Source organism: Camelus dromedarius, chromosome 17, assembly GCF_036321535.1.
Source record: "Camelus dromedarius isolate mCamDro1 chromosome 17, mCamDro1.pat, whole genome shotgun sequence".
NCBI lineage: Eukaryota > Metazoa > Chordata > Mammalia > Artiodactyla > Camelidae > Camelus > Camelus dromedarius.
Window position 1 is genome coordinate 32,130,376 of NC_087452.1, and position 22,557 is coordinate 32,152,932.

The 22,557-nt window shown below is 41.2% G+C and overlaps 1 protein-coding gene and 1 non-coding gene across 6 annotated transcripts; one reads left to right on the top strand and one right to left on the bottom strand.

Moving 5' to 3' along the window:
* Positions 1-9,595: 9,595 nt before the first annotated feature.
* TRNAM-CAU (transfer RNA methionine (anticodon CAU)) lies at positions 9,596-9,663 on the bottom strand. Its single transcript has one exon. It is a non-coding gene; the product is annotated as a tRNA-Met (tRNA).
* A 6,146-nt stretch (positions 9,664-15,809) lies between these two features.
* On the top strand, positions 15,810-21,821 carry LOC105093653 (IQ domain-containing protein F1). Of its 5 annotated transcripts, none has more exons than XM_010985538.3 (6): positions 15,810-15,942; positions 16,259-16,310; positions 19,417-19,546; positions 20,021-20,178; positions 20,346-20,465; positions 21,361-21,821. In XM_010985538.3, the coding sequence occupies exons 4-6, from the start codon at positions 20,176-20,178 to the stop codon at positions 21,805-21,807; spliced, it is 570 nt and encodes a 189-aa protein (XP_010983840.3). In that variant the 5' UTR covers positions 15,810-15,942; positions 16,259-16,310; positions 19,417-19,546; positions 20,021-20,175; the 3' UTR covers positions 21,808-21,821. The 5 variants fall into 5 exon arrangements, with proteins under 5 accessions (XP_010983840.3, XP_010983849.3, XP_064352565.1 ...); XM_010985547.3 differs by having other exon boundaries at positions 20,121-20,178; XM_031470442.2 differs by having other exon boundaries at positions 15,816-15,946.
* Positions 21,822-22,557: the final 736 nt, after the last annotated feature.

Below are 22,557 nucleotides of genomic sequence, written 5' to 3' on the forward strand. Positions count from 1 at the left end.
TGGACAATTTTCTTCTGCCTTGGGGTGAAGTAAAGAGGAGGTGGAGGGGCTGACTGGAGGGGTGGAAGTCTCTTCTCAGTGGGAAATGAGCAGGGAATGCTAAAGATTCAGCTCCAGCCTTTCCCTGAATGCCTTGCGTCCAACAGCTGAGCCTGTGGTTCTCAAGGGGCAGTGCGGTCACCTCAGAGGAGGAGGCCACAGGGTTCCTTCCTGCTCCCATGCTCATGAGGCCTGCTCCTTAGACGGACCTGCTCCTGCCTTCATTCTCCGGGGGGCCAGAAGTGTCAGGTGCAGATTGAACCGCTGAAAATCCTGCTAGGGATCAGAGGATGTTCTAGAATTCACTCCCTACGTCCTGCCATTAATTGATCTCAACAATGGCATAAATGTACCTCCTGAATAACATTGCAAGTCACACAGAAATGCCCCTGGTACATGAATCCCTTTCCTATTAGCACATTCTCAGAGAAAAAGTTCAAAAATAAATGCCCTTGGAATTGAAACTGAAAATAGTCTATCCTACAGCTTCTCAGCTTTGGCCAGCTGAGACCTCTACTGTAGTTGGGCTCTGTCTTTCTTATTTATTTATTTAAATTGCAGGAAAAAACACAGAATATACCATCTAACCCATTTTTCAGTGTACAGGGCCATGGTAGTGGTGAGTGTATTCATGTTATATAACAGATCTCTGAAACTTTTTCATCTTACAAAACTCTATACTCATTAAACAACAACTCTCCTCTTTCCCCCAGCCTCTGGTAACCATCCTTCCACTTTCTGTTTCTATGAATTTAACTACTTTAGATACCTCATATAAATGGAATCATACAGTATTTGTGTCTGACTTACTTCACTCGGCATGATGTTCATCCATGCAGCATGTGGCAGGATTTCCCTCCTTTTAAAGGCTGAATGATGCAGTGTGTGGATAGCCCACATGTTGTGCAGGCAGTCTGCCACATGCCCTACTGCTCAGTCCAGAGCATCGCTCCCCTTCCCTCCTGCTGGACCTGTGGTCTTCTGCTCCTGAGTAGCTAGAGGATGTTGCTAGAGGGCAGTATCAGACTCTGAGGGTCCAGGAGGAGTCAAGGATTGAGTGACTAGACCCCACATTGAACATCAGATAAGAAGCTAGTATCCACTGTTCCTTCCCCCTGCTTGAGAATGCGACTAGGAGTAAGGACTGAATCTCTGACCCAGCTCTACCCACCATCCTCCCATATAGCACTCTCAGGGATGCTCCCACCAGCCCTGACAAACGGAGACTAAGAGGTGAAGGCAGTGGGGCTGGCATCCCACCTTCCCAGAATCGGCCTAGATCTTGCATCCTGGGCTTCATCTTTCTGCAGTCCTGGGATGTACCCTCTGGTGGCAGTGGCAAGGGTGATGCCACTTCCTGGCGATGATGACAGTATTACCTGTCCTGGTTATGAGTGTGTGTGTGTGTGTGTGTGTGTGTGTGTGTGTGTGTGTGTGTGTGTTTTAATCTTCTTTTGAGGAAAGGGTAGGTAATGAGGTTTTTATTGATGATGATGATGATTTTTAATGGATGTGCTGGGGCTTAAACTCAGGACCTCATGCATACTAAGCATGCACTCTACCACTGAGCTATACCCTCCATCCCTGGTATGTTTTTTTTTTCTGCCATGTACTCATTTCCTTTCCTGGAAAGGGAATTTCCATTTCTCTTGGAAAACTATCCCATCCTCTGTGTAGCATGTTCATCCATCCATCTGTTCAACAAGACTTTACTAAATTCCAGTGATACCCCTGTTTTAGGCTGTAGGGATCCAGAAATGTGAACAGAAACATTTTCAAGTGGAGGACCATAGATGTGTAAACAAGCACACACGTAACACAAATTCAGATTGGTGTTATGAAGAGAGAAACCTGGGCAGGAGGGCAGAGACTGGTGTGGGTGGTCTCTTAGGTCACTCTGGAGAAGCACATTGAGTGTGACCCGAATGATGGGAAGATCTGGGGGAAGAGCATCCCCACACCTGGAACAGCCTGTGCAAAGGCTCCAAGACAAGAGAAGCAGAGAGGTGGCCATTGTGGCTGATGATGGGAAGGTGGGGAGGGTCAGCTGGAGATTTCAGCAGGGCAGGTGCAGGTGGGGCCTTGGGATCATTGGAAAGTCCTGTATCCTACAGTATACGATCTTTTGAGACGGTGTAATGTCTGTTAGCATAATGTCTTTGAGATTCATATGAGTTGTGTGTATCAATAGTTTGTTTCTTTGTACTGCTGAGTTATGTTCCTTTTTGCGCATGTTCCAGCGTTGGTGTTTATTCATTAATTGTTGAAAGATATTTGGGTTATTTCCAGTTTATGGCTAATACAAATAAGGCTGCTGTGAACATTTATGTAAGTTAATTTCACTAGGACAAATGACTGGGAGCATAATTGCTGGGTCATACGGTAAGTATATGTTGACCTTTATAAGAAGCTGCCACACCATTTTGCAGAGTGACTGTATTCTCATTACAACCAGCAATCTCTGAGCATTCTGGTTACTCATTCTTGCCAGTGCTTTGTGGTGTCAAGATTTTTAATTTTAGTAATTCTAATAGGGACATAGTGACATCTCATTGTGGTTTTAGTTTACATTTCCATAGTGACTAATGATGTTCAGTATCTTTTCATGCACTTACTTTGCCATCCTCTTTGGTGAAATCTTTGTTCAAGTCCTCTGCCTATTTTTAACTGGGTTGTTCGTTTACTTATTATTAATGACTCTTACTTTTAACCTGCTTACATTATTATATTTTAAGTGGGTTTCTTTTATTTATTTATTTATTTATTTATTTATTTATTTATTTATTTATTTATTTTATTGAAGTACAGTCGATTATAATGTGTGGATCTCTGGTGTATAGCACCATGTCCCAGTCATGCATATACCTACATATATTCATTTTCATATTTTTTTCCATTAAAGGTTATTACAAGATATTGAACATAGTACCCTGTGCTATACAAAAGAAACTTTTTAAAAATCTATTTTTATATATAGCGGCTAACATTTGTAAATCTCAAACTCCCACATTTATCCCCTCCCACCCCCTTTCCCCAGTAACCATAAGATTGTCTGCAAGTCTGTTTCTGTTTTGTAGATGAGTTCATAGTGTCCTTTTTTTTTTTTATTTTTCACATTCCACATATGAGTGAGATCATATGGTAATTTTCTGTCTTTTCTTTTTCTGGCTTACTTCACTTGGAATGACATTCTCCAAGGACATCCATGTTGCTGTAAATGGCATTATTTTATTCTTTTTTATGGCAGAGTAGCATTCCATTGTATAAATATACCACAACTTTATCCAGTCATCTGTCGATGGACATTTAGGTTGCTTCCATGTCTTAGCTATTGTACATAGTGCTGCTATGAAAACTAGGGTGCATGTATCTTTTTGCATTAGAGTTCCCTTCGAATATATACCCAGAAGTGGGGTTACTGGATCATATGGTAAGTCTATTTTTAGTTTTTTGAAGAATCTCCGTACTGTTTTCCATAATGGCTGCTCCAAACTACATTCTAAATGGGTTTCTTTTACAAAGCCTATAATTTGTCTTTTTAAAATAACCAATCTTATAATACCTTTTTTATTTGCCATACTTAGACTGTTTACATTTAATATAATTATTGATATCATTTGATTTAAGTCTACATTATATTTTTTTGTTTTCTGTGAATTCCTTCTGATACCTTTCCCCTACCCCCATTCTTGATTTTTTTGGGGTTATTTGAATATGTTTTAGTGTTCCATTTTAATATATCTTTTGGCTCTCTCCTTTTTTTAAGTAGTGTTTGCTCCAGGGATTACAATATACATACTTAACTCTTCGCAGTCTACTTAGAATTAATATTTTACCACTTGAAGTAAAATGTAGAAACCTCACAACCCTTTACCTTCATCCTTTTATGTAATAGTTGCCATGCGTATTACACATATCCTTGAGAGTCCCACCAGACAATGCTATAGCAAGATTTAAAGGACTTACAAGGAAAATAATCTATTATATTTACTCAAGATATTTCTGTTGTATTGTCTTTGTTACTGAAGTCCCAGGTTTCTCTCTGGCATTATTTCCCTTCTTTCTGCAGAACTGCCTTTAACATTTCTTTAAGAGCAAGTCTGCCAGCAGTGAAGTTGCTTATTTCTATCACCTGAAAAGGTCTTTATGTCACAATTACACCTGAAGGATATTTTTGCTGGCTATAGATAGAATTCTGGGTGACAGGTATTCTGTTTAAGCACTTTAAGGATATTGTTTCACTGTTTTCTGGTCTCCATGGTTTGTGATAAAATATCCACAGTCGTTAGAATCATTTTTCCTCTGGGCTGCTTTTGTGATTTTTTTCCTTTATCTTTAGTTTTCATCAGTTTGATTATGATGTTTCTGGCCTTGGTTTTCTTGAGTGTATCTCTTTTCTCTTTTTTTATTGTATTAAAATGTATGTAATATAAAATTTACTATCTTAATCATTTTAGGTGTACAGTTAGAGGTATTAAATATATTCACATTGCTGTGCAGCCATCATCATCACCCCTCCCCATAACTTGTGTAGATCTGAAACTCTATACCAATTAAGCAATAGCTCCTCCTTCTCCCCTCCCCACAGCCCCTGGCAACTTTTTGTCTTTATGATTGTGACTAAGTACCTCATATAAGTAGAATGATACAGTATTGGTCTTTTTGTGACTGGCTTATGTCACTTAGCATAATGTTCTCAAGGTTCATCCATGTTGTAGCGCATAGCAGAATTTCCTTCCCTTTTAAGGCTAAATAATATTCCATTCTATGTATATGTATATGCATTTTGCTTATCCATTCATTGGGCAGCGGACACTTGGGTTCCTTCAACGTTTTAGCTACTGTGAATAATGCTGCCATGAATGTGGATGTACAGATATCTCTTTGAGACCCTGCTTTCATTTCTTTTGGGTATATACTTAGAAATAGAATTTCTGGATCATACAGTGATTCTATTTTTAATTTTTTGAGGAAGCTCCACACTGTTTTCCACAGTGGCTGTCCCATTGTGCATTCCCATCCAGAGTGTACAGGGTTTCAATTTCTCCACATCCCGGCCAACTGTAGTGTAATCCCTGACAGGTCTCCTTTTGCTCTGTTTTGTTTTGTAATGTAAGTGCCTGATTTAAGCTTTGTTGCTGAGGCATCCATTTCAAAGAGGCAGTCCCTTCAAAGACGGCTGGCTACTTGAATAAACACATTGCCAGAGACTTAACTAGAGAAAGAGCCAGCGGTTCCCCACTCCCAAGTCTTCTTTGTTTTAGCAATCTTGGGTGATTTCAATAACTAACCATTGGGCTGTTTGTTTGTTTTCTTCCCAGGCTTTAAGTTCTCCTACTCTTAAGCTTTAAATTAACCAAACGTGAAACCATAGGTCCCCACCCTCAACCCCAGTGATAGCAGAACCCCAGACCTGAGCACTCTCATTATTCCTGCAACCTCGCTGTGTGGCACCAGGTATGCTATGTAACTTCCACGTCTTTTAAATAATAAACCTCTATTTTTTTTCAAAGTTTCCTGATAGTTACTGCTGAAGGGCGCCTTGCAGTTGTAACAGGAACCGCAAGGGCTGGTCCAGCCACAGCATTGGTTAGTGACAGGCTGAGACCAGCACTGAAAGACTAACACTTGTTTTCTGCTTGTTTTTTTGTTTTTAACAGTAGCCATACTAATAAATGTGAGGTGGTGTTTTACTGTAGTTTTGACTTACATTTCCTTAATGATTAGTGATGTTGAGCATCTTTTCCTGTGCTTATTGACCATTCGTATATCTTCTTTGGAAAAATGTCTCCAGGTGTTTTCCCCATTTTTGAATCAGGTTGTTTATTTATTTTTGTTGACTGAGTATATCCTTTCTGGTGTTTGCTGAGACTGACTCTGTAAATTTACGCCTTTAGCCAAATTTGGGAAGTTTTTAGCTTTATTTCTTCAAAAATTTTTTCTATCCGATTTCTTTCTCCTTTTTTTCTGGGACTCCAATAATGTGATGTTAGATCTTTTGATATAATTCCACAGATGATTGAGGCTCTTTTTATTTTTTTTAAATCTTTTTTTCTCTCTGTTCAGATATTTCTATTGCTCTATATTCAAGTTCACTGACTGATTTCTATGTCTTCTCCATTCTGCTATTGAGACTGTTAGTGAATTCTTTCAGGCGTTGTATTTTACAGTGGTAAAACTTGCAATTAGTTCCTTTTTTGCTTTGTTTTGTCTTAGTTTGTCTCTTCTGAGAACCCCTATCTTTCCATTCATTTAGAAAGTGTTCAATCTTTAGCTCATGGATGTTGGTTATAATAAGCACTTAAAAGTATTTGTCTGATATTTATAACATTAATTGATTGCTTTTTCCCTTGAGAAGTAATCAGATTTTCCTGGCTTTTCATATGAGCAATTTTGAATTGTATCTTGGGCATTTACTGTAGCCAAGGAGATGGGTTTTCTGGAGTTCATAGCACTACCACTGTAGCAACACAGCTCTGTAGCTTAACCTTGGGGCAGAGCCAGGGGAGAAGAAAGAAAGACAGAAGAAAAAAAAAAAGGAAAACAAATGCTGTCTATAATCTCTGGCTTGAGGTGTCTTTTTCTTATGCTCTGGTGAAAAAGAAGGGCTTTCTCTTGGATTATTTGCTGTCTGCACTTGCAAAATTCTGCATTTTGAGCTGCCCTCAACTTTAACCTGGAAACTAGAACTGATTATTCTTCAGGTTTTGACCCTCTTTCCCAGTCAGCCTGCTAGTGTTTACTATTCAGAGTCCAGATTTTTGTTTTTTTTTTTTTTTTTATATACTCCAGATGTTTTAGTTGTATTCAATAGGAAGTATCAGCTAGAGTACACTTACTCCATCTTGCCAGTGCTGGACTCAACAGTTTTTATTTTATTTATTTTTAACAGCTTTGTTATGATTCCTGTACAGTAAACTACACATACTTCAGATGTACAATTTGATGAATTTTGTTAAGATATATACACCAATGAAACCACCGCCACAGTCAAGATAGATAACATTTCCATCACTCCCCAAGAGGTGCAAATTTTGAATTCCTAATTTATCCCTTCCCACCCCCTTTATACCCTGGTGACTATAAGTTTGTTCTTTATGTCTGTGGACTCAGCAGTATTTTAAAGAAATTTTAAGAGATGGCCTCTACTGTTTACCTGCACATTGACCACCACTGGGTGGTGTTTCTGCCTGCTGTTCTGGGCTTCCATTAGCATTTCTTATAGTGGAAATCTGCTGGTGATAAAGTAGCATAACTCTTGTTTTTCTGAAAATGTCTTTATTTCAACTTCATCTAAAAAAAAATCAAGGTATAATTTGTGTATAGTGATATGAGGAAATCTTAAATGTGCAGTTAAATGAGTTTTGACAAATGCATATAGTCCATAATCTGCACCTCATCAAGCTACAGAATCTTTCTGTCACTCCAGAAAGTTCCTTTGTACCTCTTCCTAATCAATCTCAACTCCCAGTGGAAACCAATGTTCTGATTTCTATCACTGTAGATTAGTTTTGCATGTTTTAAAACTTCATAAAAATGAAATTATATATGTTCTGTAAAACGTATTTGGCTCTTTTTCTTTTTCTTTCTTTCCTTTTTTTTACTCAACTGAAGATTTATCCATGTCATTACATGTATCATTAGTTCTTTACTTTTTATAGTTTTATAGTTGAATAGTATTTCATTTTATGGGTATTCTTTTAAAATTTACTTACCCATTCTCTTTTTTATGGACATTTGACGTCTTTTCAGTATTTGGCTATCATGAATATAGTGCTACGAGTGTCCAGTACAAGACTTTTTGTGAACGTATGTTTTCGTTTCTCCGGAGCAAATACTTAGGAGTGGAATTGCTCAATCATAGAGTCGGTGTAGGTGTATGATTCATTTTATCAGAAACAGCCAAACTAATTCCAAATTGGTTGTTCCGTCTCGCCAACATATAGTTTTTAGTTTTTTTCTTTCATTTTAGCCATTTTAATGGATATGTAGTGGTATCCCACTGTGGTTTAAATTTTGCCTTCCCCTAATGAATAATGATGTCGAGCAACTTTTCACGTGTTTAGTGGCCATTTTTGTATCTTCTTTTATGAAGTATTGGTTTAAGCCTTTTGTCCATTTTTATTGGTTTGTTTGTCTTTATTATAGAGTTGTGGAAGTTCTTATATTCTGGTTATGAGTTCTTTGTCACATATATGTATTACAAATGTTCTTTTCCTCAGCTGGTGACTTTTTAAAGTGCCATCTTTTGATGAACAGGTGGTTTTCATTTGAATAAAATCCAGTCTATCAGTATTTTATACTTAGTGCTTTCTCTGTCCTAAGAAATCTTTGTCAGCTCCAAGGTCACAAAATAATTCTGGTAGGTTTTCTTCTAGAAGCTTTATAGGTTTAGCTTTAGGTTTGTTTTTTTTTTTGATCTATGAGCCATTTTGTCTTTTTTTTTTTTTTTGTCTATGATGTTAAGGGTCAAGATTCTTTTTTTTTCCATCGAAAAATGCATTTCCTTTCTGCATTGAATTATCTTGATACAATCAAAAAATCAATAGACTGTGTAAATGTGAGTCTATTTCTGGCTTCTCTAGTCTATTTCATTGATCTGTTTGTCTCTTCTTACACTAATGCCACCTGTCCTGATTACTGTAACTTTATATTGTTTCCAGACGGTAAGTCTTGAAATCAATTAATGTAAATCGTTCAACTTGCACTTCTGTAACAGTAATTTCCCAACTGTTCATACAGTTGATTTTTGTATATTGCCTTTTAATCTTTCAGTTTTGGGGGCAATTTTAATTTTTATTCTTAAATAGCTTTATTGGAAAATAATTCACACACCATACAATTCACCCCCTTAAAGTGCACAGTTCAATGGTTTTTAGTATATTCACAGATACATGCATACAATACCTTGGGTATCTTGCATGCTTGCTAAATTTTCTTAATAGTTCTATCTGATTTGATATAAGTATACTTTGTGAAATGATTACCAGTCAGGTTGATTAACACATCCATCACATCACATGGTTACCATCTCTGCTCCCTGTGAGAATGCTTATACCCTTTTAGCAAATTTCAAGTATACATACAGTATTATCAACTATCGCCACTGTGCTGTGTATTATTAGATCCCCATAACTTACTTATCTTATAATGAAGATTTGTATCCTTTGACTAGCATCTTTGCATCTTCTTAACCCCCTGGCCTTGGTAACCACCATTCTTCTCTGTGTCTGTGAATGTGATTTTTTTTTTTAATGATTCCACAGATAAGTGATATCAGACAGTATTTCTTTCTCTGACTGACTTATTTCACTTAATGTCCTCTACGTTCCTCTATATTGTTGCAAATGTCTTCTTTCTCATTGCTGAGTAATATTCCAGACTCTCTCTCTGTCTCCTCTCTCCTACTCTGTCCATCTGTCTGACACATCACATCTTTATCCAGTCATCTGTTGACGGTATCAATTTACATTCCCACAAACAGTGCGCAGGAGTCCCCTTACCTCTGTATCCTCACCACGACTTGTTATCTTTCTTTCTTTCTTCCTTTCTTTCATAGAGGTACTGGGGATTGAACCCAGGACCTTGTGCTCATGAAGCACATGCTTTACCACTGAGCTATGTACACTTAACCGCTTCTCTTGTCTTTTTGATAAGAACCATTTTAACAGGAATGAGGTGATACCTCATTATGGTTTTGATTTGCATTTCTCTGATGATTAGTGATGTTGAGCATCTTTTCATCTACCTGTTGGCCATTTGTGTGTCTTTGGAAAAATGTTTATCCAGGTCCTTTGCCTAAATTTAAATTAGTTTATTAAATTTTTGCTATTGAGTTGTACATATTCCTTATATATTTTAATATTAATCCCTTACCAGATGGTTTGAAAATATTTTCCCTCATTTCATAGGTTGCCTTTTCATTTTGTGGTTTGTTTCATTTGCTGTGCGGAAGCTTTTTAGTTTGATACAGTACCACTTGTTGATTTTTGCTTTTGTTATTTGTGCTTTAGTGTCATTAAAAAAATCATAGCCAAGACCAATGTCAAGGAGCATTTTCTCTTTGTTATCTTCTAGGAGTTTTATGATTTCAGGTCTTAATGTTTAAGTCTTTAATCTGTTTCAAGTTGGTTTTCATGATTGGTGTGAGATAAGGTGCAATTTCGTTCTTTTATATGTGAATATCCAGTTTTCCCAGCACCATTTATTGAAGAGATTGTCCTTTCCCCATTGCATATTCTTGGCTTCCTTGTAAAACATTAGTCGGCTATATACGTGGTGGGTTATTTTTGCCTTGTGGTTACCATGAGTCTTACATAAAACATCTTATAATTACAATATTCTACTTTAAGGTGATAACAGTTTCATCTGCATACACAAACTCTATCCTTTTACTCCTCTCCCTAGTTTTCTTTTTGATGTCACAATTTATATCTTTTATACTGGGTATCTATTAACAAATTATTGTAGCTGTAGTTGTCTTTAATACGTTCATCATTTAACTTTCATACTAGAGTTAAGTGATTAACAAACCACCGTATACAGTATTAGACTATTCTGAATTTGAAAAGTCTCTACTTACTTTTACCAGCATGCTCTATATTTGCATGTTTTCCTCTACTAATTAGTGTCCTTTCATTTCAGCTTGAAGAACTCCTTTCAGCATTGCTTGTAAGGCTGGTCTAGTGGTGGTGAACTCCCTCAGCTTCTATCTGGGAAAGTCTTTTATCTTGCCTTCATTTCTAAAGGACAGCTTTCCTGGGAAAAGTATTCTTTTTTTTTCCCCCATGGGAAAAGTATTTTCAGTTGGCTTTTTTTTTCTTTCAGCACTTTGAATATAATCATTCTACTCTCTCCTGGTGTACAACATTTCTGCTGGGAAATTTATTTTTATTTTTATTTATTTTTTATTGATGTATAGTCGGTTACAATGTATCAATTTCTGGGGTACAGCATAATGTCCCAGAGATATTACATATATTCGTTTTCATATTCTTTTTCATTAAATGTTATTACAAGATACTGAGTATAGTTCCTTGTGATACACAGAAGAAACTCATTTTTTATTTATTTTTATATATAATGGTTAACATTTGAAAATCTCAAACTCCCAAATTTATCCCTTCCCACCCCCTTATCCCCAGTAACCATGAGATTATGTTTGCGAGTCTATTTTTGTTATGTAGATGAGTTCATTAGTGTCCTCTTTTTTCTTTTTTTATTAGATTCCACATATGAGTGATATCATATCGTATTTTTCTTTCTCTTTCTGGCTTACTTCACTTAGAATGACAATCTCTAGGTCTATCCATGTTGCTGCAAATGACATTATTTTATTCTTTTTATGGCTGAGTAGTAGCCCATTATATAAGTATACCACAATTTTTTTTCTTTTTAAGTTTTTTTTTTTCACCTAACCCGCCTCCTATTATCATCTCCTTTATAATTATAGGACTTCCTTTAGTCAGTCTTCAGGGTTAGGCCTGCTGGTGACAAAATCTTACTTTTCCTTTATCTGAAGGTCTTCATCATCTTTAAGGTCTTTCTTTCCCCTTCATTTCTGAAGAGTATTTTTGATAGATACATAATTAAGGTATAGGATTAATAATTAAGATGTAGAATTAAGAATTACAGTATTTTTTTCAGTACTTGAAAAAGGTTGTGCCATCTCCTGGCCTCTATGACTCCAAATGAGAAATCCACTGACATTTAACTGTTCCCTTATAGGAAACATGTTGTTTCTCTCTTCACACTGAATCCCCAGTGAATTTTCTGTAGGAATAAGGCAAGATTATTCTAAAACTTGTCCAGAGAGGCAAAGTCATAAGACTAACCCAGAAAAATTAGAGAAGAGGGTAAGAGGAGACATGCCCTATCAGAAAGCTCTGGTAATTAAAACAGTCTGATACGTAAGGAACAGATGGCCAGATCAGGGAGACAAAACAGAGGGTCCTGAAAGAGACCCAGACAGAAGATTTACTATTAGAAGAATATACGGTATATTTTATTTTACTTTATAATTTTTAAACTTTTAATCTTATTTTTATCTTATTTTATTTTAAAAAATTTATTTATTTTTGATGGAGGTACTAGGGGTTGAACCCAGGACCTCATGCATGAGCTCTACCACTGAGTATCCCCACCCATCTAGGGTATATTTTTTTATTATTATTTTATATATTTTTATTGAAGTACAGTTAGTTTACAATGTGTCAATTTCTGGTGTACAGCACATTACTTCAGTCACATAGGAACATACATACATTTGTTCCCATAGTCTTCACCATAGGTTACTACAGGATATTGAATATGGTTCCCTGTGCTATACAGTATAAACCTGTTGTTTATCTATTTATATATATATAGTAGTTAGTGTCTGCAGATCTCAAACTCCCAGTTTATCCCTTCCCACCCCTCCCCCACTGGTAACCATAAGTTTGTTTTCTATGCCCGTGAGTCTGTTTCTGTTTTGTAAATAAGTTCGTTTGTCTCCCCCCTACCCCAGATTCCACATATAAGTGATATGTGGTATTATTCTTTCTCTTACTTCACTTAGAATGAGAATCTCTAGGTCCATCCATGTTGCTGCAAATGGCATTATTTTATTATTTTTTATGGCTGAGTAGCATTCCATTGTATAAATATACCACCACTTCTTTATCCAATCATTTGTCAACAGACATTTAGGTGTTTTTCCATGTCTTGGCTATTGTAAGTAGTGCTGCTATGAACATTGGGGTGCGTGTGTCTTTTTTGAATTAAGGTTCCCTCCGGATATATGCCCAGGAGTGGGATTGCTGGATCATATGGTAAGTCTGTTTTTAACTTTTTGAGGAATCTCCATACTGTTTTCCATAACAGCTGCACCAAACTACATTCCCACCAACAGTGTAGGAGGGTTCCCTTTTTTCCACACCCTATCCAACATTTATCTTTTGTGGACTTCTGAACGATGGCCATTGTGACTGGTGTGAGGTAATACCTCATTGTAGTTTTGATTTGCGTTTCTCTGATAGTGATATTGAGCATTTTTTCATGTGCCTATTGGCCATCTGTATGTCTTCACTGGAGAATTGCTTGTTTAGGTCTTCTGCCCATTTTTGGATTGGGTTGTTTGTATTTTTCTTAAGTTGTGTGAGCTGTTTATATATTCAGGAGATTAAGCCCTTGTCAGTCTCATCTTTTGCAAATATTTTTTCCCATTCTGTAGATTGTCTGTTTTGCTTATGGTTTCCTTTGCTGTGCAAAAGCTTTTAAGTTTAATTAGGTCCCCTTTGTTTATTTTTGCTTTTATTTCTTTTGCCTGGGTAGACTGCCTTAGAAGAACATTGCTGAGATTTATGTCAGATAATGTTTTGCCTATGTTTCCGTCTGAGAGGTTTAGCGTGTTCTGTCTTTAAGCCATTTTGAGTTTATTTTTGTGTATGGTGTGAGGGAGTATTCTAACTACATTGATTTACCTGCAGCTGTCCAGTTCTCCCAACGCCATTTGCTGAAGAGACTGTCTTTACTCCATTGTATGTTCTTGCTTCTTCTGTCAAAGATTAATTGACCAAAAGTTTGTGGGTTTTAGGATATATTTAAAAACTTACTATGTGGATACTCTTTCTAAATGAGAGAAATTCAGAAGTCTGACGGGAAAAGACACAGATTGGACTGCATAAAATTTCAAAGTACAGCATGCACGTGCGTGCGCGCACGCACGAGCACACACAGTCCTACTACATACTAAGACAAAATACAAGTGATATCTTGTGAGAATATTCTGTATCTGCAAGATAGATATGAAAGTTATAAAATCCCACCACACAAAGAACTACAAATCAATGACAAAAACACCGGAGAAGGGGTATAGCTCAGTGGTAAAGCGCATGCTTAGCATGAATGAGGTCCTGAGTTCAATCCACGGTAACTCCATTGAAAATTAAATAAACCTAATTACCCCCCCAATAATAAAAACAATAATAAAAACACAGGGATCCTAATAGAAAAATAGGCAGAGGATATGAACAGGTATTTCACAGCAGAGAAATAAGAACTAGTCAATAAACAGATCTGTTTATTCTCATGAAAAGTAAATTCAAACAAGACGTTTTAACTCAACATACGACAAAGTTAAACTTTGATAATATTCATTTGTCATTCATTGAATCCTCACTCTGCACAAAACAGTCTTAGATTCATAATGCTTGGAGCCTAGCGAGACAGATAATCATGAATACACATATATACTTACAAACATAATTGCAAATTATTTTAAGTGATAACGAAAGTGTAGATCCCATGAGAGTTTACAACCAAAGGAGCCTTGTTCAGAGATCACACTGGAATCAGAGAACCTATCTTCAAAAAACAAGTTGCTTGAGTTGAAATATGAACGATAAATTGAAATGCCCTGATCAAGTCGTGCTGTGAAGGCACCTACAACCTCTTCGGGGGTGGAGCACATTCTCGCGGCCACTGGGGAAACAAAGTCAGCTCGGCCAGAGGAGGAAAGCAATGCAAGAGGCGGAGAAAAGACAGGTGAGGTCGCGCACAGCCTCAGGGACCATGTGAAGGACTTTTGCCTTCGCTTCAGGGCAATCAAAAGCCATCAAATCATGTCAAGCAGAGGAGTATGTTTGGAAATGCTTTTATAAACATTAGGCCGAATTCTGAATGAAGAGAAGATTTGGAGAAAATGGTGGAGCTACACAAGACTGCGGGTGAGAATAGTTTGGACAAGCTTAGTAGTTAAGATTAAACACAGACACACGTCACTCTCAACATGTCCCCAGACGAATCCATTTCTTTCCTAAATTTGTCTTTTCTTGTGTTTATCATCTTAATGAAATAAAGTGATTAACTAAGAGATCTGGGCAAGTCATCCGTGGTATCGTCGAGCTGGTCATGAGCAGGTGAGAAACAGTGGTAGACGAGGTTTGAAGGAACGGCCTGCTGCAAACATCTCACCCAAGCGCTGCGCCCTGTACCGCCAAGAGGACGTCACACCCCCTGGAGATAAACCGTGTTTTCCTTCTGCACAGCGGGCGCGAGGCCCCGCGTACTTTCCAGTCTGCTCTCATACCGCCTCTCCCTGGACCGCTTTTCACCGGGCCAGCGAATTAATTTCTTCCTTTTTTCTCTTTCAGTGCTTCTCACGGGCTGTTTTTCTTTCCTGAGTCTCCCTTTCACACAAACTCACAAGTAAATTGTCCCTCCACCTGGACACTGCTCCCTGTTGCGACGGGCCTGACGCGCTCCTGACCCTCCCATCTCCACCCAAAGTCTAGCCCCATCCTGCCCCACTCGATCACGAGCTGGTAAAGATCAGGTCCCAAAACCTCCGCCACACGCCCGGGACCGAGCCCACCGCGCTTACGGAGCGCAGGACACCAAGACTCGCGGGCTGTACACACCGCAGGTTCCACGAACTGGGAATTGCGGCCCTGTGCGACGGCGGTACCGCCCACGACGGCTGTCAGGGTTGGAGGCCCTGGATGGAAGTGCTGGGCTGCAGTCGGTTCTGGGAGTTGTAGTCGTCTGAGTGCGGAGGGCCTGGCCTCCCGCTGAGGCCGCGGTCGACCCTGGGAAGCGTGGCTGCCCGAGGCCCGCGCTCTGCGCCTCCTGCGCGCGGGGCGTACTGGGAATTGTGCTCTGGGCGCCTGCGCGGAGGCCGCGGTGGAACCTGGGAAGTGTGGCTTCCCTGGGCCCTGGCGCTGCGCCTCCTGTGCACGGGGCGTCCTGGTAGTTGTAGTACGTGGGTGCGTCCGCGCGGAGGCCGCGGTGGACCCTGGGTAGCAAAGCTGTTCCAGGCCTGCGGCTTAGTGGCGGTTGGTCCCTGAGGCTCTGGAAGGCGCGGTTTGCGGGGCGCTGTCGCCGGGTCCCTATCGCAGAGCCGAGAACCTGACCGCGCGGGCTGGGGTAGGTGAGGGCCCGCCCTGCCCGAGCCACGCCGGAGTGCGCTGGGCTCGGCTCCATCCCGAGCTCGCGGACACCAGGCCTGCCAGGCCGGCGCGCAGGTGGAAGACCCGAGCTGGGCCCATTAAGGGGGGTGGCGCTGCGCGCGGGTCAGCTCCGGGCTCGGAGCCCGCGCCGTGGCGGGACGGGGCCGTGGTGGGACGGCGCTGTGACGGCGTCTGGACCGTGTGACGAGGGCGGTGGATGCGGAGCGACGGGAAGCCAGGCCGGGGCCCTGTTCCTCCAGCCCGCGCGCTCAGTTCTGTTCTCTCCCTGCCAGCCCTGCGTTTGCTCTCCTGTTCCCCGTGGGCCCTGCTGGAGCCATGGCTCAGGTAAGCTTGCGGGAAATTCATTTCCTACGGAACTTTCTTTGTATGTATGAACTTTCTTTCTCCCCTTGCTGCTTTTAAAATTCTTTTTTGTCTTTAATTTTAGACAGTTTTTTCATTTTTCAGTTTTATGAGGTAGAATTGTTATAATTTGCACATAACAATGCATTGCATGTAAATACATACATACAATATACCCATGTTTTAAAAAACTTACGTGTATGTACTGTTTATTGTTTCCAAGAATGTTTAGAGCTTTAGGTTTTTAAACTTACATCTCTATCAAAGGAATAAAGCCAACCACAAAATAAGAATTAATTCAAAAAGATACATACACCCTCCTATTAATGGCAATATTATTTATAATTGCCAAGGTATGGAAGCATCCCAAGTGCACATCAGTAGATGAGTGGACAAAGACAATGCAGCATATATATGTAGTGGAATACAACTCACCCATAAAAAAGAAAAATATTGTATCATTTGCAGTCCTGCATTTACTTTTTTTTTCTTTTCACTTCAAAAACCGGAGTTTTATACCTGGTATAAATATTTCCATTGCATCAAAAACAATAAAATACCTAGACGTAAACTCAACCAAGGAGATTACCTGTACTCTGAAAACAGTAAAACCACTGATGAAAGAAACTGAAGATACAAAAAATTGGAAAGATACCTTGTGCTCTAGGATTGGAAGAATCAACCTTATCAAAATGGCCGTACTACCCAAAGCAATCCAGTGCAACTCCTGTCAAAATACGTTTTTTACAGAACTAGAACGAACAATTCCCAAAATTTGTATGGGACCATAAAAGGCCCGGAACAGCCAAAGCAATCTCTTGTAGGTCTTTTTTTTTTTTTTTCTCTTTCTTCTTTTGTTCTCTTTTCTTATGGTTTGATGACTAGAGAAGTTCCTTTAACATTTGTTGTAAAGGTGGTTTGGTGGTGCTGAAATCTTTTAGCTTTTGTTTGTGAAGCTTTTGGTTTCTCCATCAAATCTGAACGAGAGCCTTGTGGCATTGAGTATTCTTAGTTGTAAGTTTTCCCCTTTCATCACTTTAAATATATTGTGCTATTTCCTTCTGGCCTGTAGAGTTTCTGCTGAAAAATCAGCTGATAACCTTATGGGAGTTCTCTTGTGTGTTATTTGTTGGTTTTCTCTTGCTAATTTTAATATTTTCTCCTTGTCCTTATTTTTTGTCAATTTGATTACCGTGTGCCTTGGTGTGTTCCTCTTTGGGTTGATCCTGTGTGAAACTCTCTGTGCCTCCTGGACTTGGGTGACTGTTTCCTTTCCCAAGTTGGGCAAGTTTTCAGTTACTATCTCTCCAAAAAATTTTTTGGGCCTTTTCTCTCTCTCTCCTTTTTCTGGGACCCACATGATGCGAATAGCGTGCTTCACGTTATCCCAGAGTTCTCTTAAACTATCCTCATTTCTTTTCATTCTTTTTTCTTTTCTCTGTTCTGTTCTAATGATTTCCACTAATCTGTTTTCTAGCTCATTGATCCGTTCTTCTGCCTTATTTAGTCAATTCTTGATTCCTTCTAGTGTGTTACACATTTCAGTGATTTTATTCAGCTCTGTTTTGGTATTTATATTTTTCAACTCTTTGCTAAAAACTTCACTCTGTGCACCTGTACTCCTCTTGAGTTCTCTGAACATCTTCGCCATCATTACTTTAAACTTTTTCTCAGATAAATTGCCTATCTCCTCATCACTTATTTCTTCTTCTGGGATTTTATCTTGTGTTTTGGCCTGGGAGATATTCCTCTGCTGCTTCATATTGTCTATCTTTCTATTTGTATTTTGAGGTAAGTTAGTTCCATTTGTCAACCTTAGAGAGAGGTGGCCCTCTGTGGGAAACGTCCTATGCGTCCCAGGAGTACACTCTTCTCTTGTCATCCAAGGGCCACGGTCCAGCGGGTCCCAGGGCAGAGTCTGGACTGGGTTTGTGGATTCCTTCCACAGGCTTTGGGGCTGCTGTTTTCTTATTTCTGGTGTCTGCCCTCTCGTGGATGAGGCTGGACTAGCGCCTTATGCAGGTTTCCTGGCAGAAGTGTGTGTGTGTTCCCACTGACAGGTAAAGCTTAGTCCTGGACCTCTGTGGGGTAGGGCCGTGTCTAGAGGCGTTTGTGGCTTAGGAAGTCTGTTGACGGGTGATGTTTGGCCTGAGGCTTCCCTACAGGGTGTTGGGGCTATGTCTTGGTGCTAATGATCCAGTCAAGATGTCAGCCTCTAGGAAAGCACATGTAGATGAACACTCCTGGAAAGTCCTCCACCAGCCTTTATGTCTCCTGGGCAAGCTGCAGCTGTCCCCTAAGTCCCCAGGAGACCTTCTAAAACCAGCAGGCAGGTCTGGCCCCGGTTCCTATGAAATTACCGCCTCTGCCCTTGGACCTGGTGCACATGAGATTCTGTGTATGCTTCCCAAGAGAATGAAGTCTCTGTTTCCTCCAGTCCTGTGGGGCTCTTGGAGCTAAGCCCAGGAGCTTCAAAACCAGATGTCCTGGGGTCTCCTCCTCCTCCCGGCCTGGGGAGCCTGACATGGGGCTTAGAGCTCTCACTCCTGTGGGAGGCCCTCTGCGACTTAATTATTCTTCAGCTTGTGGATCACCCACCTGGGGGTATGGGGCCCGATTATATTGTGAGCATGTCCTTCCTACCGTCCTGCTGTGGTTCCCCCTTTACGTTTCCAGTTGAATACGATATTTTTTGCTAGATTCCAGTCTTTTTTTTAATGGTTGTTTGGCAATCAGTTGTGGTTTCATTGTAGTCACAAGGAGATGAGATTTTAGACAATGTTACTATAATATGGCTTTGGATTGAACCTGGGGGACCTATGAGTGTCATGAACTGGATGCCTAAATCTCTTGCTGGATTTGGATGTTCTCAGCTATTATTTCTTTAAATTAGCTTTCTGCTCCTTTCTTTTTCTGTCAGAATTCCTAGGAGGGAATCTGAGGCTTTCTCTGAGCTTTTCTGTGGATACACCTGCTCCACACTTCATGTTCCCTCTGAGGGTGGGGTGGGGAGTTCTTAAGAATGTGTGCCTTCCCTCAATCCCCCAAAGCCAGGTGGGATTCTGATAGCCTCCTTTGCTTTCCCTAGGGTGGTGCTCAAGCCTGTGTGCTTTCTCCGGACCCTGCAGAGTGGACCGGCTTTCTACGCATGCTCATGAATCATCTGCAACGTCTCCTACTTACCATCCTCAGGGGCCCACACAGGGAGTCTGCCACAGGTAGGGGAGTATGTGGGTGAATGGCTGCTCCTGGGGGCCTCACAGAGTTCCCTGGGCATTGCATGGATGGGTCTAAGACAGTCATTGGTAGCGGTTTGGCAAATATACCTTCCTCCCCCTTCATCTGCATTTATAACGTATATGTATAATTATGTACCTTCATGGTTTTATTTACATCAATGGAGTCATAATGATGTTCAACTTTTTCACTTACATACATCTTGGGTACACTTTTTCATCAGTACATATAGATCAAATTCATTATTTTTCAATAGTTATGTTGTAGTGTATTGTATGAATGGACTGTAAACCATAAGATCAATGCCCAATTTTACCAACTGGGGAAGTCACCAATGACCGACTATCCACCTTCACATCAGTAGGCCACCATTTCTGGTGTCTTGCTGTTGGAGCCAGGGCTTTGGCCATTTCCAGCAGAAAAGAATAGACAGCACTTCTGTCTTCTCCTTGTAGGGGCTCAACTGTTGGGAGCCATCCTGGTGCTTGAGTCATAAGTGCCCTTATGACATCATAGGTCTCCCTTCTCCATTCTTTGTCTCTATGCCATGGCTAGAGGAACACAGACCTGAGGGGATTTGAACCATCTACACCCAATCCATGTGGGACCAATGGTGAGTAAGAGAGAGACCCACACACTAGACTCTTTAGGGATGACCCCATAGATCTCTTGGGATGAGAGGATCCCCCTGACATCTGCATACTCTGGGAAGCCCTGGAACCTGGGTCTGTGTGGGTTACTGAGCCTCACTCGTGCCTTTCCCCTAACTGCTGATTGCAGGAGAAGGACCAGCCTAAAACAATAAATGAACAGGCTGAAAATGAGCCTCTGAAGAATGAGGGGCTGACCTCTTTACCGCCAGTGCAAGCACCACCACCGACCTTAGAGAAGAAGGCGGAGGTAGGAGGAGCCCTGACTTGGAAGTCTCTGGTTTTGTGTCTTATGCTGGTTGCTAGTTTCTTTTGTATGTTTCAGAGCTAAGAACAGGAATAAACTCATTTTTGTCTGTGTTCTTTCCCCAAAATATAGTTGTGACAAAGGGAGTGGATGGTGCTACCAATAGACCCAGTAGAGTATGATCCCCCCACCCAGATGCCGCAGGGCTGGGGGTGGGAATGTGGGAGCTCTGTTTGCAGAATGGAATGGCCACCATATGGGAAGCTGGGCTTAATCAGTGGGGGGCGGTGTTTGAATGTGTGCATGTACGTTTGCTCGCTCATGAAGGTTTCAAGTGTGAAAGTCAAGAGAAGTGAAGATGGGGAAGAGGTGAGAGGTAGAACTTTATGACGTGGGAGAAACCTTTAATACTGTGGTATTACAGAGGAAGAGAGCAGGTTGTGGATTGGAGCTGGAGTCAAGGATTAAAGGGTAGGATTAACAAAGGATGCCGATGCTCCAGCAGGTGGGTGGGGTCTAAGGGGAAGGGTCATGGGTCCTGTTCAAGTAGGCATGCTCAGGTGGAATATGATAACCATTTGATCATGGCATTATTGCCCTCAGGCGGCCAACTTGACCCATGTAAAACTGGGTAGCCTGGACAGATATACTTCCATTTTACAGACAGGAACTCTGAGATTCAGAGCTTAATGTGATATGTTTGTGTTCATTAACTAGACGGGAGCAGAGATGGGGCAAGTACCTGGTCTTCTGGTTCTTGCCAGTGTCTTGCCCAGTTCTCCTGAGGTTCAGAAGAAGGGCTGATTGCTGATAGGGCATCAGGGTCCCTTACTGGTACACCCTGGGGCTGGAGGGGGTGGGGTATATTCTCCAAATGTCTCCTCTTTTTTCTTACTAGATCCCAAGAACCCCAAATAGGCCTCCTGTCAGTTATCCAGAAGTAGTCAAGATCCAGGCCTGGTGGCGGGGCACCCTGGTGCGCAGGACGCTGCTGCACGCGGCACTCCAGGTGTGGATCATTCAGTCCTGGTGGAAGCAAACACTGGTGAAGCTGGACCAAAGGAGGCGGCGGGCAGCCCTGGAGATCTTTACTCAGAAGGAGTGGGCAGCAGTCAGGCTACAGTCCTGGGTCCGCATGTGGCGCATCCGTCGGCGCTACTGCCGTTTGCTCAGTGCTGCCCGCATCATCCAGGCCTACTGGAGGTGCCACTCCTGCGCTTCCCGGGGCTTCATCAAGGGCCACTACAGAGTCACGGCCAACCAGCTGCATCTCGAACTCGAGATCTTGCTGGGCTCAGGGCCTTGCATTGTGACAGAGTGTATCCCCCTTCCAATAAAGCAGTGAAGTGATCTTTCCCAGCCTCTCTGCTTGATGCTGGTCAGAGCCATTGATAGCAAATACTTGGCATCTCATAGGCTAGCTCTGAGGAACCAGCAGGGGTTTTCTGAGGCCCCAAGGTTGTCAGGGAGGACGATTGTCCGCCCTTGTCCAGACTGAGCAGAGACTGTGATTGACTAGCAGTGTCTGACATAGGTAGGAAAGTTGAGGGTACAGATCTGCCATGTCACCAACTTGGGGAGCATCTTTCATGCTTGGTCTGTGCACATGGTTCCTCTCTGCAAGGTTGTGTGAGTGTTGTGATGCCAATGGCAGCACACTGGCCTGGAATTCACCCACCTGGGTCTGGTTGCTCAGGGCTCATTTCCCCACCCCCTGATTGAGAGGAGCCCACCCACCCCAAGCTCTTGATTGTGGCTCCTGTTGGTTCATAAATTGGTTCTGGTACTCAAGAGGGCAAGAAAAGACCGAAGAAAGAAGCAGACCACATCAGATTGGTAAGTGGCAGGTTTACTAAGTAGGGGAACTTTCAAGTCTTCTCTTGGGCGGCAACAGACAAGTAGATCTCGGTACTTGCTTGCCAGAATCTTGAAAGTTTAAATAGAGGCCTTACTGGGATGCAGTCATCGTGTGTACCATCCAGATGTTCTCAACAACAACATGCTCTCTTAACGCTGCATCCTTGAAAGTGCCTCTGGGAATGTTGGGCAGAACGTACATTCCAAGGACGGAAGGGGGTGACAGACCTCCACTGCC

Coding starts and splice junctions, on each gene's coding strand:
- LOC105093653 (XM_064496494.1), top strand. CDS start 20,613: ATGGTGCTACCAATAGACCCAGTAGAGTATGATCCCCCCACCCAGATG. Junction 20,832..21,360: donor GAAGTGAAGATGGGGAAGAG/GTGAGAGGTAGA, acceptor TTTTCTTACTAG/ATCCCAAGAACCCCAAATAG.